Source organism: Protopterus annectens, chromosome 6.part1, assembly GCF_019279795.1.
Source record: "Protopterus annectens isolate FY-2018-M chromosome 6.part1, PAN1.0, whole genome shotgun sequence".
In the NCBI taxonomy this organism is placed as follows: domain Eukaryota; kingdom Metazoa; phylum Chordata; order Ceratodontiformes; family Protopteridae; genus Protopterus; species Protopterus annectens.
The window spans coordinates 147,973,094-147,991,504 of NC_056738.1; the positions used below are offsets into that span (position 1 = coordinate 147,973,094).

Consider the following 18,411-nt stretch of genomic DNA (forward strand, 5'->3'; position numbering starts at 1 on the left):
TGCACATTGACAGCATTTGATATACCATATACAATGCTTGAACTTAATCTTAGACATGAATTTTCCGTATTCATTCCTATGATTAAACACATTAAATGTGAGAAAATTATTTAACTGATCTAGAAATGCAAAAACTAAATTTTTTTTAGGTTCACAGGTTCATACTAGGCTATCTGCCCTAGGGCATTTATAAGCCTAGCCAGAGTGTGTTTGGCTTTCGCCACCCATTTTAAATGAATTTTGCTATGCCTTTTTTTGAGGTTAGTATACTGTGTCTCTGTCTAACAGTGACACAGAAGTGATACCCGGGGTAAACCTACGATCTCCCATCCACTCATCAAGATTCCTCTTGAAGAGAGTCAATGAGGGACTCTGCCTAACCTGGACTGGGATTTTATTCCAGAGTGAAGGGAGCCTCTGGGTTATGAATCTGTCCCTCCAGTATGTCCTATTTATTTCAGTGCTGAGGTTCAAGTCTCTCAAGCCATAGCTCGATGGGATTTGGATTTTCTGAGGTGCAGCATGTCCATTAATTCCGGGATGGACATGGCTTTATATGTCAGGCACAGATCGCCTCTGAGCAGGCGGTATGCCACTGAGTAGAGCTGGAGTTTCTTTAACTGGGCAGCATATGGCATCTGTTTGAGCCCTTTGATCCTCTTGGTGAGGTACTTTTGGAGTCTTTCCAGTTGCTGCAGGTGTCTGGTAAGGTACATCCCAAAAGGGGCATTATACTCAATTATGGGCCTGATGAGGGATGAGTAAAGAGGCACGATGACCTCCCCTGATCTAGATGTGAATCCCTTCATGATTAGGTGGGCTATATAAAATATTTTTCTAACCACTTTGGCCACGTGGTTGTCAAATGAGAGATTTCTATGAACTTGGGTCCCCAGGTCCCTAATTACTTCTTCCGTACTTAATGGATTACCACTTATGTGCTAATTTGTGGGCACTTTGTTTTTGCCAAAGGGGATGACTATACACTTTTTGGCATTTAGCTTGAGGCCATGGCTCTGGCACCAATTGTCTGTTTCTATGAGGCCCTTTTGGAGGATGCTTGTGTCGGCTGGAGAGTTGATTATGGCTCCCAGTTTGCAGTCATCTGCAAACTTGGTCAGCCACAGTCCTTCCGTGTTGGCCTGTACCTCTGAGAAATATATACCGAACAAGAGAGGTCCCAGGACTGAGCCTTGTGGGATGCCACTTGTAACTGGTTTGGAGTCTGACATGGCTCCAGCAATTCTAACCATGTGGGTTCTGTCCTTGAGCCAGTTTGCAATCCATCTAGTGACATAGGGGTTTATATTTAAGCTGGTGAGCTTATCTATAATGCCCGAGTGGGTTATTGTATCGAAGGCTTTTGCGAGGTCCAGGTAGGCTGTGTGGACCACCTTCCCCTCGTCAATGGCCTTGGTGACTGTTTCAAAGAAATCGACCAGGTTTAAGAGGAAGGATCTGCCCTTAACAAAGCTGAACTGGGAAGGATCCAGTGTCTGTAGGTCCCCAATATCTTTATTTAAAAGATCCATGATGATCCTTTCCATAGCTTTGCAGAGCAAGCTAGTCAGGCTTATGGGGTGATAGTTTCCAGGATCTGTTGAGGCACCACCTTTGTGGAGAGGGACCACCATTGCTGTACGCCACTCTTTGGGTACATATCCTGTAGTATGGCTGAGATTGAACAGTAGTTTTATGTTTGGGTTTGGCTCTTCTTGGAGTTCATGTAGAACGCAGCCCGGGACACCGTCTGGTCCCATTGATGCTGTGTTTTTTGCTTTGGAGAGGGCGGGTCTTACCTGAGCATGTGAGATGTCAGGGGGGGAGCACTCTGGTTGGATAGATATTTGCCCTTTTGGTGGGGAGGGGGGGAGAAGTTTGCGCTGAACCTGTCAGCTAGGATGTTGGCAATGTCTGTGGGTTTGGTGTATTTTTTGTCATTTTGGTCTAATTCTGAGCATATCTGGGAATTCCCACCCAGGTTCCTAACATAACTAAAGAAAGCCTTGTGATTATCCTTAGTGTCCTGTGCAATTTTTCTCTCAAAGCTGGTCTTAGACGATTTTATGAGTGTCCATAGTTGTTTGCTAATACTGATCAGAGTCAGAGATGCCTTCCCTTTTTGGGATTTTGCTCTATCATGTAGTAGATTCCTCCTTCTATTGTATAGTTTGTTTATGGCTGGGGTCCACCAGACAGGACGTCTGCCTTTGGAGGATTGGGTCTTGGTTTTATTTGGGATTGCATGATCCATGCAATCCTGAAGGTGTTCATAGAATGCGTTTATAAAGGATTCTGCGGTCTGGGCTGTATTTTCCACAGGCCCTGGGGCATTGAATGATTCCACCTCAGTTTTGAGAAGTGTGAAATTTGCTTTAGAGAAGTTTTTCACTTGGGTTTTCTGGGCAGGGGGTGGGGTAGGGATGTGAATATCCAGTGAGATTAGTTTATGGTCTGATCTTACCAGTGAGGGATACACTTCTGGTCTGGAGCATAGAGTCCCCATGTTGGTGATGATCAGGTCCAGTATGTTTTCCCCTCTTGTGGGAGTGGTAACAAGTTGTTCCATAGCATTTGAGTTTATAAATTCTAGGAACCTTTGGGCTAGGGTGTTGGAGCTAGAGTAATGCTCCCAGTCTATGTTTGGGTAGTTGAAGTCGCCCAATATAATGGTGTTTGGAGAGACCTTCATATTTTCCAGTGTTCTCAGGAAGGCCGAGTGGAATTCCTGGGTTTGGGAGGGTGGTCTGTAGCAGGCTATAAACTGGAAGGCAGTTTTACCCACTGTTAGTTGCATATGGATAGTCTCTGATGCTTCGTGCTGTGCCACCAACCTGGAGGTGTGGGTATCTTTGACGAATATTGATACTCCCCCTCCTTTTGTGGTTTGGTCCAAGTTTTGGGGCCGAAATGCATGGTATGAGGTATAACCTGGTAGTGCTGTGGTGCTCTCGGGAGCCTTGAACCAGGTTTCTGTTACTGCACAGATATCGATATTCTCCATGCTAAGGAGAGTTTCGAGTGCATGCATCTTGAGGTTTAGAATTATGGCGTTGAGTAGCACTACTCTTAGTTTTTTATCCCTTGTGATACCTATGGAGGTGGGTTTGTCTTTTGAGCCTTGCCTAAAAAAGGCACTATGGGGGTAGCAAGAGCCTTTGCCAATATCCGAAACCCCAGGGGTGATAGGTTCAAGCCGTCCCTAGCGAAGCACCGTGGCTTGTCGAGCATGTCATCCCAGGCTGACAGGCATTGGATCCCCTTTAAATGACACCAGTACTTAAGCCAATAGTTGAAATTGATCATCTTGTCTTCATATTGTGGCATCATTCTTGGTGAGGGTAAGATGCTACTCAAGGTCAGGGTCATACCAGCCTGGGCTACATGCTCAGAGAGCTCCTCTATGTCTCTTTTCATGTAGTCCAGGGAGGTACGTCTCAGGTCATTCACACCAGCATGGACATTGACTGAGTCATATTTGTACTTGCCTTGGAGTGACCTGAGTGCTTGTGTTATGTGGCAGATCCTAGCACCTGACAGGCAGCTCACCGTGACCTTCTCCTTGTTCAGCCTGGTGAGCGGGACGTCAGTGTGCCTGACGATAGAGTCACCTATTACAAGTATATCAGGTGTGTTGTTTAGCCTTAAGGGCTGTGACTGTTTGGCACACTGGCTTTGTGAGCTATGTGTTGCACGTGTTTTGTTTTGGGGTAGCGGTTGCTTGGGTGTCTGCTTTGGAGGTCTCTGCTCTTAGGCAGATTTTTATTTAGAGCCTCCGAGTATGTTTTGTGTGTTTATGTGTTTGGTTTGCTGTCGTGGTAGGTCTATGTGAGACTGGAATTGTAGTGAGTGTGGTTTCCTTTTCCTCCTGACTGGTTACACCAGTACTGAGTTGAGAGAGCTTAGCCTCCAGTTTGGCTATATGGTTGCATCTCTCACATGTGTTGGAATTTGTTGGGAGGAGGAGAGGGTTGTCTGTGTACATGAGGCAGTTGTAACATTGCCTCAAGATTCCCAGATTCACCAGCTGGACCGGAGTGGAGATTGACAACTGACCTATGGACATGCTAGACTAGTATTGGGACTTCATTTATAACTGAAAAAAAGGGCCAATGGGGAACAAGGTACTCAAGGGGAGTTTGTAAGGGTGTAGTTCTTTTCATTTTTTAGTGCTGACTTATATAATTGCTTTAGTGAGCAAGTGCCAGGTAACTTAAATGCAATGTGCTACAGGTAACTTAAATGCAAAAATGACAAACAGTAACTTTCATTCAAGTGAAACAAGGAAATAAGTACAGTAAGCAATGCAGATATCACTAGGGATCCACAAAAGTGCTGAAAAGCTGCGTTTTAGGTGGAATTAGTGTTTCAGGGAAATAACAAGCAAACAAACAACAAGCATACAAACAAAGCTAGATTCAGCAGGGCTGGATTTAGTCTATGCTACAGCAAACAAAGTGTACCAATTTCAGTAAGAAACAGTTCAAATATGCAGGCACTATAAGCCTTTAACCAGAAATTCCCAGCTCAGAAGGGCAGAGTCCAGCCTCTCCTCCCACAAGAGTGCAGACCATGAACCTTCTTAATGTAAAAGCCCAAGTGCTTAAACCAGAACTAATACACTTTTAGAATAACAGACACTGAGCCCTCAATCAGCAGTTCCTAACTTAGAAGGATGTAAGCTACCTGTCCTGCCACCACAGTGCAGGCCACAAACCTTCCTAATGTAAAACAACTGGTCTGAAACCCAAGTGCTTAATCCAAAAGACTTAGAATGATAGCTACACTTTAATCAAGTTACTACCAAGCAGTAATAAATACAATTGAATACTTTAAAGAATGCCTGGATTAGTGTTCAAGTTATACAAACAAAGATAGATTCAGCAGGCCTGGATCTAGTCTATGCTACAGCAAACAATGTGTACCAGTTTCAGTAAGAAGCAGTTCAAATATGCAGGCACTATAAGCCTTTAACCAGAAATTCCCAGCTCAGAAGGGCAGTGTCCAACCTCTCCTCCCATAAGAGTGCACCGACCACAAACCCTCTTAATGTAAAAGTTTATTTTTCTAATCAAAAATATTTCTCATGTTTACTGACTTTTATTTTCTACTTTTGGCAATTGCTTTCCAGCCTGGTATCACTTTATGACACCTGTTTAACTCTGCAGTAAGGAATTAAGCCCTGAGGAGATGATATTCAATGAGGAAACATTATTAATTGCATCCTGGATACTTGTGTAAATTAGATTAAATTAGTGAAATAAAAGAAATTACTTATAAACTCATATCTTTGTAAGACTGATAACTTGTGTGTATGTGTGGGGGCTGATTTAATAGGATCATTTCCATAATCTTGCATAATGTGCTAGAAATGGTATGGGGCAGTAGTTTCTGGGATTGTTTCGTCAACATCCTGGAAACTTGGAACCAAAGTAGATGCCTTACAAGCCTCTGGAGCATCACTTCTTTGTAGAGTATAATTAAACAATTTAGTTAATATTGGAGTAATATCTGTCTTAAAATTATTCATAAGGAACCAAAGAATGTAATCACGGTAAGCAGCAGTGCTTGATTTAACTGCCTCCTAATCATCTGTGTTGTAATTACAGGGCAAAAAAAATCCTCACTGGGTAGCAGCTGAACTGGGGTGAAAGCTGATTGGCTGTTACAGAAGCTACTAAAAATAGATTTAAAAATATTGCAAAGAGTGTCATCATCATTGAAACTATTCGCATTATACCTGAGTATAATGACATTCTCATGATGAACTCCCTTCAAGTTAATTTACTTAAAAATTATTTCTTGTTATCAGTTGAAGAGACTGTGAGTTGTGTCTCAAAATATGTTTTACTGGAGTGCATTTTCTTGCTAAGTTTTCAAGAACAGGCTTGTAACTGTAAGCTATTGATTTGGAATGTTCTTATAATGTCTCCAGTAGTGCCTTTTGCAATTGTCAAATACACTGGAGTTCTATCCAGGTACATATGGGAAAACTTTTGATATATTTTGTCAGTGTGATGTAAATCTCAGTTTGATACTGAAGTACACTGAAGATTTACTCAGTGGGCTGGTCCTTGAGAGAACTATCCAAAAGTAAACTCTCATGAGAGTGACAAAAGCTGCTGGGACTGTCGTCTTGTAACTTGGAATCTAGGAATGCTCCATTGCAGGGGCTCAGTCTTTCACTAGTTCAACTATTAATAGGTAGAAAGTTTGAAAGCAAGCTACCTACTTCAACATTTTTTTTTACTTCTGAAAATCCATACAAAGCAAATAAATACTAAAAAGAAATTAGAGGATGAAGAAATAATATTATGATAGAAATTCCTGCAGTGTACTAGAGATTTACAGATGGGAGAGAAAGAGTTCAAAAATGAAAGGAGAATTTACATCATGTAGGTGGAATAATTAAGCAATCAATTAATTAATTAGTTATGTTTTCTGTTTGTCAGCTTATTTAATTTGTTAACTAGGTACATGGAATAATTAATTAATCATATCTTCTGTTTATCAATTTATTTAATTTGTAAACTGGATGTGTGGCCTAGACTGGCATGGTAATTTTCAGCCATGATCTAGCCACAGCATGGCAACGCATTTACAAATAAAACAGAGGCAAAATTAATTAACCATAAGTTACCAGTGTTTGCACTTTTGCAAATGCCCACATATGGATTTACAAATTTTGTGCTCCTAGAAACTTGTTAGGTCATTAATAGAAGACCAAATTTAATAAACAATTGAGATTAATCATAGATAATATGCATTATGACTGCTATGAGAAGAAATGGTTATACAGATGTGAATAGCAGTTGGCATTTGGTTACTGTCTGTGTTTAAATTAAAAGTGGTAGTTGTAGTCTGACTAAGAGCACACACAAGGGTTGGAATTATAGTAAGAGTTTAAGCAGATGGTCAACTTATATCATAAAGGAAGCAATAGCACTTGGCAGATTTTACTTATACAAAGAGTGATTTTTGAAAGGAGGTAATAGAAGATTTATTACCTATATTTACAAGCATAGATCACCATATAGCATGTTTACATTTAGAAAAGGATTACACCACAGTGTTAATTGTAAATTTTGGACAAATAAAGTTGGTGGCCATGGTGAGGGGTGATTTGTTATGACATCATTGGCATCAGTTATGTTAAGTTTAAAAGCTCTCACCAATGGGTAATCAAACGCAGCTAGAACTCACAACTTAATATGCAAAGTAATGCTTGTGTGTGTGTGTGTGTGTGTGTGTGTGTGTGTGTGTGTGTGTGTGTGTGTGTGTGTGTGTGTGTGTGTGTGTGTGTGTGTGTGTGTGTGTGTGTGTGTGTGTGTGTGTGTGTGCATGCGTGCATGCATGCGTGTATCTTTCTGTCTATCTCTCTACCTATCTACTTATCTAATTCATTTAGTTGAGAAATCAAGTACTCAACCATGAACTGAAGCTTTATATTTTTTGACTTAAATGTGAGAAATACCTATTGTTTATTTGAGGTGATTGACCTTTATTGGCAGTTATACTGCTGTGGAATAAGTATATCTAAAAAGGGGTGTGGTAGTGGGAGCAAAGCCCTCACATTGGCAATTGTAGTGGGTGAAGTCCTGCAAACACATTTGTTTGTTTGTGTGTGTGATATCTGTATATGTGTGTGCATATTAATGTCCATGTCTCTGTGTGATGTGTGTGTGTCTGTATAATATATATATATATATATATATATATATATATATATATATATATATGTATGTATTGATGCATACACATATATGTACATATGTATAAATAACCTATTTGTTTCTCATGTTCTTCTACTAAAGAACAAAAGTACCACATCTAACTGGTATGTTCATTGTTTCTGCCTAGTCCTTGAAGTCCTGTTTTATGTGCTAATTTCTAGTTCTTCCTAGTTCTCGGTGTCCAGTTTGATACACACACACAAACACACACACACACACACACACACACACACACATTTATATTTATATATATATATATATATATATATATATATATATATATATATATATATATATAGAAGGCAAAAGTATAGTATTTTGAGAATGCAGTAGCAATATGTTTGATAAATTTGATCAGCATTAAGTTATTTCTTGACAAGTACAGATCCATGCAGATTGCAAATGAATTTTTAGTTGTTTTTTGAATTTGCCACTTTTTTAGTGGAGAGAAGGAACAATGGAAGTTTGCTCCATGAGTATACCATTGAATGACTGTAAAGTAATTTTCCAATATTTTTGTTTGGCTTGGTCACCTGCAGAAGGTTTTGTAGTATGCTTTTCAGGTCACATTTGGGTGTGTAGGGTATAATTATGGATGTAAGGGATATTTAGGATGCTGTGTGCAATTTGTAGTTGTGAGATTTGAAGCATGTGGGGGAGCTCAGGCCATCTTAAACATTTCATGGATATAGAATGATGGGATTTGTAGCTATTACTCGTTGTGTATCTGGCTCTCTTGTTTTAGGTGGTTTCTAGTTTGGTTAAGAGACTATTTTGGAGGTTAGTAAGTATGGGGACAGCATACAGCAGGGATGGTAGAATAAATGTTTGAGCCAGTATAGGTTTATATTTGTTAGGTATACATTTGTCGTTGTGGTATAGAAGACCTAGTTTTTGATTAAACTTTTTGATACAGTTTAAAATATGTAGGTCGAATTTTAATTGGCCGTCTACAGTAACACCAAGCAATTTGGTGTTTGAGTCGGCAGTGATAATTGTATTATATAAGGATGAGATGGTGAAGTTGTCTTTAGCTGGATTGAGGTTTTTGGAAGGAAAAGGAGAAGCTTGGTCTTTTTGGGGTTGAGAAGTAGGTTGTTTTCAGTTTGCCATTGTCCTACAAGGTGCAGAGATTGTTGAATGACAGTGTGGAGATTTTGGATATTGTCAGAGGTGTTAATAATTGTGGAATCGTCTGTGTACTGTATTAAGGTAGAGTGGTGGCAGGAGACATGGAGGTTATTTGCAAATATATTAAAAAGTAGGGGGCCCAGGAGAGAAATCTGGGGAACCCTGATCTTAACAAGACAGAAAGCTGACAAGGATATCTGCCATATGATGGACTGATATCTGTTTGAGAGGTAGCTGTTAAACCAGGAGGTAGTAGAGGTAGAGAGCTGTAGTTTGGAAAGTTTGTTTAGAAGGATGGGATGGGAAATGGTATCAAATGCTTTGGATAGGTCAAGCAATAGAGCTGATATAAGTTTATTATTATCTCTGGCTTGGGAAATGTGTGCAGAAGATAGATAGTGGTACTACTGTGTGAGTGTGGTTATAATTAGATTTGCATGTAAGAGGTGGTTTAGTATATGTCTATGCATGCATTTTTCCAGTATCTTGGATAAGAGGGATGATATGGCAATAGGCCTGTAATTTGAGGGTCCTGTAGAATTTCCTCCCTTGTGGAGGGGTATCATGAAGAATGTTTTCTAAATATCCGGTACTGTATTTTCTTGGAGTGATCTATTTATAAGTATAGCTACAGGGTATGCTACGTTTTCAGCTGCATGTTTGAGAAATAATAGAGGTCATTTGTCAGCTGATGGGAAACAGGGTTTTAGTTTGTTAAGAAGTGATCTGATGGAGGAAGTTGCTATGGGTGCTAGGGAGAGCAAGGCAAGAGATGTGGTGGGAGGTGAAGTCTTAATATCAAGAGTTTCTGGTTTAGTAAGCTTTTCTATTGTTTTGATGAAAAGGTTGTTAGGTAGGGTTGCAGTTTCATTAGAAGGTTTGTTAGGGAAGAGGTTTGGTGAAGACGGGTTCCCTGGAGATAATAATTTGTTTATTGAGTGCCAAAATTTCTTCGGGATGCATTGTGAGTTGCTCAGATATTTTTGATAAAAAAAATGTTTTTGTCTTGTAGGTCCTGCTTTTTTTCCTTGGTTATGAAGCTGTTTACGTAAGTTCAGGTGGAAAGTTGAGTTGTTATTTTTCCCATGCTCTCCAGGCACTGTTTCTCTTGTTCATAAGTGATTGAGTTGCCTGGTTTAGCCATGGTACATAATTATATTTTAGCCTAATTTTTCTACTGGGAGCCAGGGTGTTAAGAGTTTCTAGGAATATAGTGTTGAAGCTTTGGACAGCCTCATTAAGGGGTTATGTGTGTAGGAATGACCAGTTTACAGTGGGCAGTAATTCATTTAGGGTGACAGGGTTGTAGTTTTTAAGGCTACAAGTCTCTTTGTATTGGTGGCTCTTGTTAAAATTGGGAGAGTATCTTACTACTGAGGTAGGGAAGTGGTCATCAAGGGATATAGGTAGGGTAGAAGGGTTATGATAGCACTGGGGGTTGGATATTAATATCCAGTTTATGACAGAGCTATTCTGGGAATTTTTATATTGGTGCATGGGCGAGGTGATCAACTGGGTAAAGCCATAAAGGTTTATAGAGTAGCTAGGGGATGCAGTATTAACAAGGTTCCAGTCATATTCATATCCCAAAGGATGATGGTTTCATAAGGAATGGATATAGAAATACAAGAAAGAAACTGCTCTAGTATGGTGCTGTTTTACCTGGGGGTATGTAGATTGCTGCAATGGCAGGTTTTTGTGTTGATTTAGGTTACAGGTTGCTATAAGTATTTTGGCAGGACAGAAATCAGGGATCAGGGATAGCTATGAGGGGGTGGCCAGAGTAGAGTATAGATACTCCTCCACCCTTTATTTTACTTCTATCTAGTCAAACAATATTATAACTGGGGGGGGGGGGGTTGCAGTTTGTAATATGAGGTTTTAGCCATGTCTTAGATCGGACAAGTATATCTGGGTTATATTGAGAAATCCAGGTGTAAAGGAGGTTGCTTTTATTTACAACGTTTTGTATATTTATTGACAAAAAAAGGAGGCTTTTGATCATAAAGAGCTATTTGTGAGGCAGTTGGAAAGGTGGGGGGGTGCTGTATAAGTATGGTTAGAGTGCTGTTGGCAAGGGCCTGGGTTGGGATGACTATCACCAGATAAGAGCAGTATTATGCTTTGAAGTATTTGTAGGAAGAAATATTTGCAAAGGAACTGATGTTTTGTTTTTATTTATTTACTTATTTGTTTGTTTGACATTTTTTAACTGGGTTGGTCCAACAGAGCCAGAGGCCATTGTCAGTGGAGACCTGAGGAGAAAAGCTCCAGAGATTTTACAGACACAAAAGCACATTTTAACATAGTTAATAATTAGTTGCAACACAATTCAAAAAGCAGTAGTAATGCAATTACAGACAATTAAGATGTACAGAAACAAAATGTGAACAAGATTAGAATGATAGTAATTGTTATATCAGCAATGTTTTTTTTTATTTATTTCTTGAAGCAGACAGGGAAAATAGAAATGAAATGAAAGAATACCTCAAGCCCCCCAAAAAACGTTTGCATAGAGCTAGGTATGAGATACAGTATGTGATTGTAATCACCTATGTGCAGTTTATTCCTGGCTTGGGGGAGGGCAGGAGGAGGAGTAATGGATTAGATAGGGTCATAACAGGAGCAAGACTTTATGCTAAGTAAATGTAGTCTGAGCTCTTTTTTGAAGTGCTTAGGGTGGGAGATGGTTCTTATATGCGAGGAGAGTTTGTTCCATGCTTGGGCTACGCTGCATTTGTAAAGTAGTTTTCCAAAATATTTGTTGGGTTTATAAATGTCAAGGAGTTGTTGATTGGTGTATGGATAGTATGGTTTGGGATATAATGGGATACCAGGGAGGAACGAGAGAGGCAGGAAGTAAGTTTGTATAGTACAAAGTGTATGATTTGAAATTGAGACATTTGGAGTAGTTGGGGGAATTCTAGCTATTTAAGAGAGTTGAGTGCCAGGCAGTTGTGTGAGTTGTGTAGAGAGTTAGTAGCAAATCTGGCTACTTTATGGTAAGTTTGTCGGAGTTTGGAAAGATGTGTGACGTAAATAGAAGTGAGAATAGGGACTGCATAAAGAAGGGAAGGAAGGAGTAGAAATTGAGCCATGGAGAGTCTAGCTTCTGAGTTAAGAAATTTCTTATTTTGGTAAAGTAGACCTAGTTTTTGGTGGTTCTTTTTTATATTTTGCTGAATATGGAGATTAAATATAAGTTCATCATTAATTGTGCCTAGGAGCTTTGTGTGGGGTTCAGCTAGGATGGTGGTCTTGTCAAAGGATGTGATGAGAAAGGAGGACGTGTGGTGAGAGAGAGGTCTAGGAAAGAATAGCAAGAGTTTAGTTTTTTTTAAATTTAAGATGAGCTGATTATTGGTGAGCCATGTTTCAACTGACAGGAAGGAGTCTTGGGTTTGTGTGTGGAGGTCAGATAAGTTGTCAGAGATGGAAATTAGTGTAGAATCATCAGCATTCTGAATGAGGATGGACTATTTACAGGATGTATGGAGGTCATTTATGAAGATATTAAACAGAAGGGGGGCCTAAGATGGATCCTTGGGGGACACCACATTTTATGGGTAGAAAGGAGGAGCAGGAAGTGAGCCATCTGACAGATTGCTGCCTGTTGGAAAGATAGCTGGTAAACCAGGAAAGAGAGGTAGTGGAGAAATTTAGATCACTGAGTTTACAGAGGAGTAAGGGCTGGGAAACAGTATTAAAAGCTTTGGAGAGGTGAAGGAAAAGAAAGTATACAAGTTTGTTGTTGTCTCAAACCATGCCGGGTATGAGTCAGTAGGTTTTCCTGAAGGAGAAAATGAAGTAGTTGAGTATGGATGCACTTTTCAAATATTTTTGATAGTGGGGAAAGTATGGCTATGGGATTGTAGTTTGATGGGTCAGTAGAATTAGAATAGTGTAAAAGGCTTTCCAAATGTGAGGGACAGTAGCTTCTTGAATGGATCTATTTATGAGTGGGGATACAGGGTAGGCAATAGATTCTGCAGCAAGTTTGAGAAAGACAGGTAGTAGGTGATCTGCAGAGGGGGAACAAGATTTGAGTTTAAGCAGGAGTGATTTAATATAGGTTTTGGGGAAGGGTTTCATGGAGAAGAGGATGTTGTTTGTTGGAGTAGGAGTGGTTGAAGAAGGGTTAGAGTTAAGATTTGTTTGTGCTAGTTTTTGGATGGTATAAATGAAGTAATTATTGAGGAGGGTAGCAGTTTCCAGTGGGGTATTTCTAGGGAATGGGGAAGGGGTGGATGGGTTGCCAGGGTGGAAGACCTTGTTTAGGGTGGCCTATAATTTTTGTGGGTTAGATATTTGGTCAGATTTGGGAGAGTTGTGGAAGGATTTTTTTATTCTTATTGACTAGTTTCTTGGTGAAGCTACATAGCTCTTTATAGGTTTGGAGGATGGTGGGAGTTTTGATTTTAGCCCAGGCTTTCCAAGCACTATATCTTTTGTGCATTAGAGCTCAGTTCTCTTTGGAGAGCCAGAGTGCATAGTTGGTTTTAGGTGTGATTTTCTGAGTAGAGGCTAGTGAGTTTAAAATATCTAGAAAAATTCTATTAAATGTAAGAACAGCATCATTGAGGGGGAGTTGCTGGAGGAAGTACCAGTTTATGCTACCCAGAGTGGAGTTAAATGATTTGGCGTCAAAGTTAGTGAGTTTGCTACATTTGTGATAAGAATAAGATTTGGGTAACTGGGGATTGTTTCTTCAGATGTAGGTGGGAAGATGATCACTTAGACTGTCGGGCTGAGTGCAGGGCTTGTGGTAGAAGTGTGGGGTGTTTGTAAGGATCCAATCTAGTATAGGATTAGTAGATAAGATTTTGTGCATACATGTTAGGGATGTAATAAGTTGAATGAACCTGTGTAAGTTAATGCAGAGTTGTGGGGAGTCCAATGAAAGTTTTAACTCGTCAATATTAACGTCCCCGAGGATGAGTGTTTTGATGAGAGTTGGGCATTTGGTATGTATAATACCTTGAGCTTGTGAAATGATATAATGGTATAGTAAAGAGAGAGGGGGCAATAGGAATGGAGCAGTTATTTGTATGGTGGGTAGTGGGATAAGAGAGTGTGGGAGATGGAGTAGTAAGTGGGGGAGGAGTATGGTAAGTGATCAGAGCTGAGAAAAGAATTAGAAATTGGAGGAAGAAAAATAGAGATTTGAAAGGTATAGCCATGATTTAGTTTCAGGTCAGAAAGAATTAAAGGGTCACAATTTATTTAAGGTTAGTAGAAGAAATCAAGATTGATTGAAGGAGTTTTATAAAGTGAGTGACTGAAAGAGTTAAAAGCAGGTAAGGCTCAGGAGGAATGTTGAGTGGGTGTTACAGTTAATGGTGATGTGGGGTATGAGTAGAGGAGAAGGGAGTGTCTATTGGCTAGTCCGGAGTGGGGGCAAAGCAGATTTAGCTATAAGGAAATGATGTCAGGGGTGGGTGGGAATGGGGGTAGGGTAGGTAGAGGAGTGGAGTGAGCTCGAGCTCAGCAAGGGCAAACAATGTGGGTTGAGCCAGAAAAGCTGGACCAGGCCTGCTTCCAAAAAAAAAAAAACAATCAGGAAAACCAAGCTCAGTCATTTCCAGGGGAGAGTATCACAGTATCTTCCTAATAACTAGAAATCTTGTGCTACTAATCTAGTACAATGTGGTGAAAAGGACCACCACTTCTATAGGGAAAACAATACAAGTATGGGCTGCAGGTACATAAGTAAATCTTTTCCAAGAGAAAGAAAGTAATTTTAAGTAATTGACCTAGGAGTACAATAGGAAGAGAAGAATGGGGGGGGCGGTAGTGTGCATGCTTATAGAAAAGACTATAGAAAAATGTCTTCAGTTTAGAGGACAGGTTAAATACAACTCTAATATACACTAGTTTAGCTGAAAGCACTTTAGCATTCCACTGATGCAGGGTCTCACAGTGCAGGGCCATCTGACAGCCTTTGGTTTACTGGATGTTGGTCAGGACACAGAATAAAACTTTTGCTGTGGGGAACTAGTTTAGCTGAAAGCACTTTAGTGTTCCACCAATGCCGGGTCTCGCAGTGCAGGGCAACCAGACAGCCTTTGGTTTATTGGAGATTGGCCAGGGATATATATATATATATATATATATATATATATATATATATACACACACACACACACACACACACACACACACACACACACACACACACACACACATGCACATATGCACACACACACACACACACACACACACACACACACACACACACACACACACACACACACACACACATGTATTGCTCACATTGAAGATAAGTTAAATCTGCATAAAGTTTAAATTAAATAAAGGGGACACAAATGCTCTGTGATATGAAGTACCTAAAGGAATATTGACAGAAAAAAATGATAAGTATGTTTATCGATACATTAAAATATGTAAAGGGTACTACATAAAAGAAAAACTGCATGACAATCCATATATTTGTAAGTTGCCATGGAGATGAAAACTGTACACATCTTTGTTTACCAGATTCATAATACTTTTTTACACAAGTGCTGCTGCTGGAAAAAGCTTAGCTTGTAATCAAAGCTGTCTGTAGATTGGTAATGTCTGCTCCAATTTAAATGTTACCTCTGCAGCAGTTTATATTCTGTACATTTGGTTATAAATTTCAGCCCAGTTGGCCAGTGGAGAATGGGTGATGTCAGCTTTCTGGATCAGCTAGAATGCATACACATTGCATGGACAATTAGTTAGTTTTTGTGGTGCAGATTGCTTGTGGGAGATTAAAGCTACACAATTTAGAATTCACTTGTGTATGGTCTTTTGGAATTGCAGCCATTTTGTTTCCCCATCAGTTACTATAGTTTGCAAAGCAATGAACATGCTTTTATTACCTTGCAAACTTTTTTTATATACAGAATGAAATGTTCACTTAAACTTTGTACATGGTTAAAAGTTATTCAGCTTGGTGAGAATTGCTTTTCAGTACTAATATGTTAATGCACACACACACACACAACTATGTGAGCATGGTTATGTAGCCATTAATTTAGAATGTATATTTAGTTTTAAGTGCAGGATATAAACCTCTACTTAGGAGTGGGTGCACAGAGCTCACCTTCACTGAGAAAGCATTGTTTGAATTTGTTGTGTTTATTTTGTGTTTTGTTGCTGCTTTCATGCATAGATTTACCATTGTTTCAGCATTTGTCTTATTCGTTCAAGTTTCAGTTTTCTGTGCCTTTCAGTATTCTGGATTCATTGTTCTGATCTGCACCTGCTCAAGTTTTAGTCATGACAGGCTGACAACTATACTGAAGTACTGTTAGTTGTAGTCATACTATTTAACATTAAGAACAAAAAACTGTAGCTGGCTAGAAGGTACCCAAGAACAGATAGTAAACAGAAGTATGGAAGGCAAGTTTAAGTAAATTTAATTTTCTGAAGTGACTTCTTGATGTTTTTACAAATTGCTGCTGCAGAGAACAGACCTGGAAAGGATATCACATCATAGGAACACACAAAACACATACCTGTTTATGAACTTCTGTATGCTTCTCTCATAAAAGAAAAATGCCTTTTAATTTATATATTGATTCTGCATTTCATTTGTGCACTGAACCATAATTTAAGGGCCATTATTTACACATTGTATTCTCCATGTAATGTATCTTAGCTTTGTGAACTCTGACAAAGAGCAAATTTTTCAAAATCATGACGTACTTTATTGTTGTTATTGTCATCAATCCCCTTTTCCCATTTTTGCATGGATCAGGGTGTCAAATCAATATTTGTCAATGTGACCAAATCACTGATGGTTACACTACTTAGTGGCTAGCCCTGGCACAGTATATTGTTCTAATAAAATGCACAACTCATTTTTTTAATCAATGTCAAATTATATCTGACCTACATAAAATTATTTATCTATATAATTATTTACTTTATTCTTATTTAACAATTGCTTACCATGTAGGTGCACTGTTCCAAAGACCTTTTTTGGACATGACTAGGGCCATTATGAAACTAACTTGCAACATACTTATAAAGTTGTGAGAAACATAAGAATCTATAAACACATCATAAAACTTCAGACATGAAAGCTATCAAAACAATATTACATATAAATTTATATTGGACATAAATATGTTATAATTAAATATATTAAATTATTTATTAGAAAATGAATAACATGTGCCATCATACCAATATTATTTTTCTGACGTTTGTCGCATCAGATGTGAGTCAGATATGCATTTAGTATTACTGCATAGCTATGCTTTGCAATGACATCCACTGCAGCATGCTGATATAAAGACATGAAACAAAATATTAATACTTTAAGCCCTTCAGTGAATTAACTATGAAAAGGAAAAGTAACATGTAGTTTATGAACATACAAAAGCAGAAAGTAGACAATCTGGGCTAGCAGAGTTATGAAAGTCATCACACTTAGCATACAGGGAAAATATTTCCAAATTCAGAATTTGCCTACACTGCTTTGGCATGTTTTTCTCAGGATATGGGCAATGCTGTTAGATATGTTTAGTAAACGTGTAAGTGATTCAGAAAGTAATGTTTTCTCTGTTAATACAGTAAGATGTGAAGGGATAAGAGACAATCCCTGCAACAAATTGCCACTAGAACTTAAATGCAACTGCTTCACATTTTGATAAGCCCATGGCATTTGCTGACAAATTATCAGAGATGATTATTTAATGTACTGCTCATATTCCCACTTATTGGGTTAAAGTAGCATGCTGGGCCTTATCTGTGAAAAAGCTAAAACCCATTGAACTCTCTCAGTGAACAAAAACAAATTAAAAATGTGTGCGTATTTTGTATGTCTAATACTACTGTTTCATTATTGTTTTGGGAATACAGTTGCTTGAGATGTTGCTATCATTTTTCAGTAATTTTGTTTTTTTTTTCCAGTGTGTGCATCAGTAAAGGGAAGAATAGACAGCGTCTTAGATTCAGATCTCACAAAGGTGACCTGGTGTATGGAGCATGCCTTGTTTGCTGTGTATCCTCGAACCCGTTACTCTGCTGGATGGGATGCTAAAATTCTGTGGCTCCCATTATCTTACATGCCTACTACAATTTCTGATTATGTGCTAAGCAAAATGAGAAAATTAGTACCTGCAAAAAGTGTTATATAGCCCTTTTAATTATGCGGCTTTTACAAGTTCCTGAGACAGATACATATTGTGAATTTTGAGATAATATGTGTGACATTGTTACAAACATATCATCATTTTATCTTTATAATCAAAATAAAAGTATCCAAATAAATATTTTTGTTGTAAAGTCTCAATGTAAGCTGGATGTGGCATGCTATCTTTATAATAAATGACTATATATTATTGCCTTGTGCCTAGGTAGTGATTGAAAAGGGCAAACTAAACTGTCAAAAAGCAAAATAATATTCTTTCTCTTAAATAAGAGCAGACACCTTAAACAATGTTATCATATTTGAGAATAACTAGTCACCTTTTCACATCACCTGCTCATTTAAGTTATGTGGCATCACACTTGACCCATCCTTATAATCTGACCCACAGATTAACTACAA

At 38.8% G+C, this 18,411-nt stretch overlaps 1 protein-coding gene across 1 annotated transcript in view; it reads left to right on the forward strand.

Annotated features, from left to right (window-relative positions):
* The window catches only part of LOC122805435 (retinol dehydrogenase 16-like), a 415,973-nt gene extending 397,810 nt beyond the window's left edge, over positions 1–18,163 (forward strand). Inside the window, exon 5 of the mRNA XM_044075574.1 lies at positions 17,772–18,163. Coding sequence (XP_043931509.1) covers positions 17,772–17,998 — 227 coding nt within the window. The 3' untranslated portion in view covers positions 17,999–18,163. The remainder of the gene's footprint in view (positions 1–17,771) is intronic.
* The last annotated feature ends 248 nt before the right edge of the window (positions 18,164–18,411 follow it).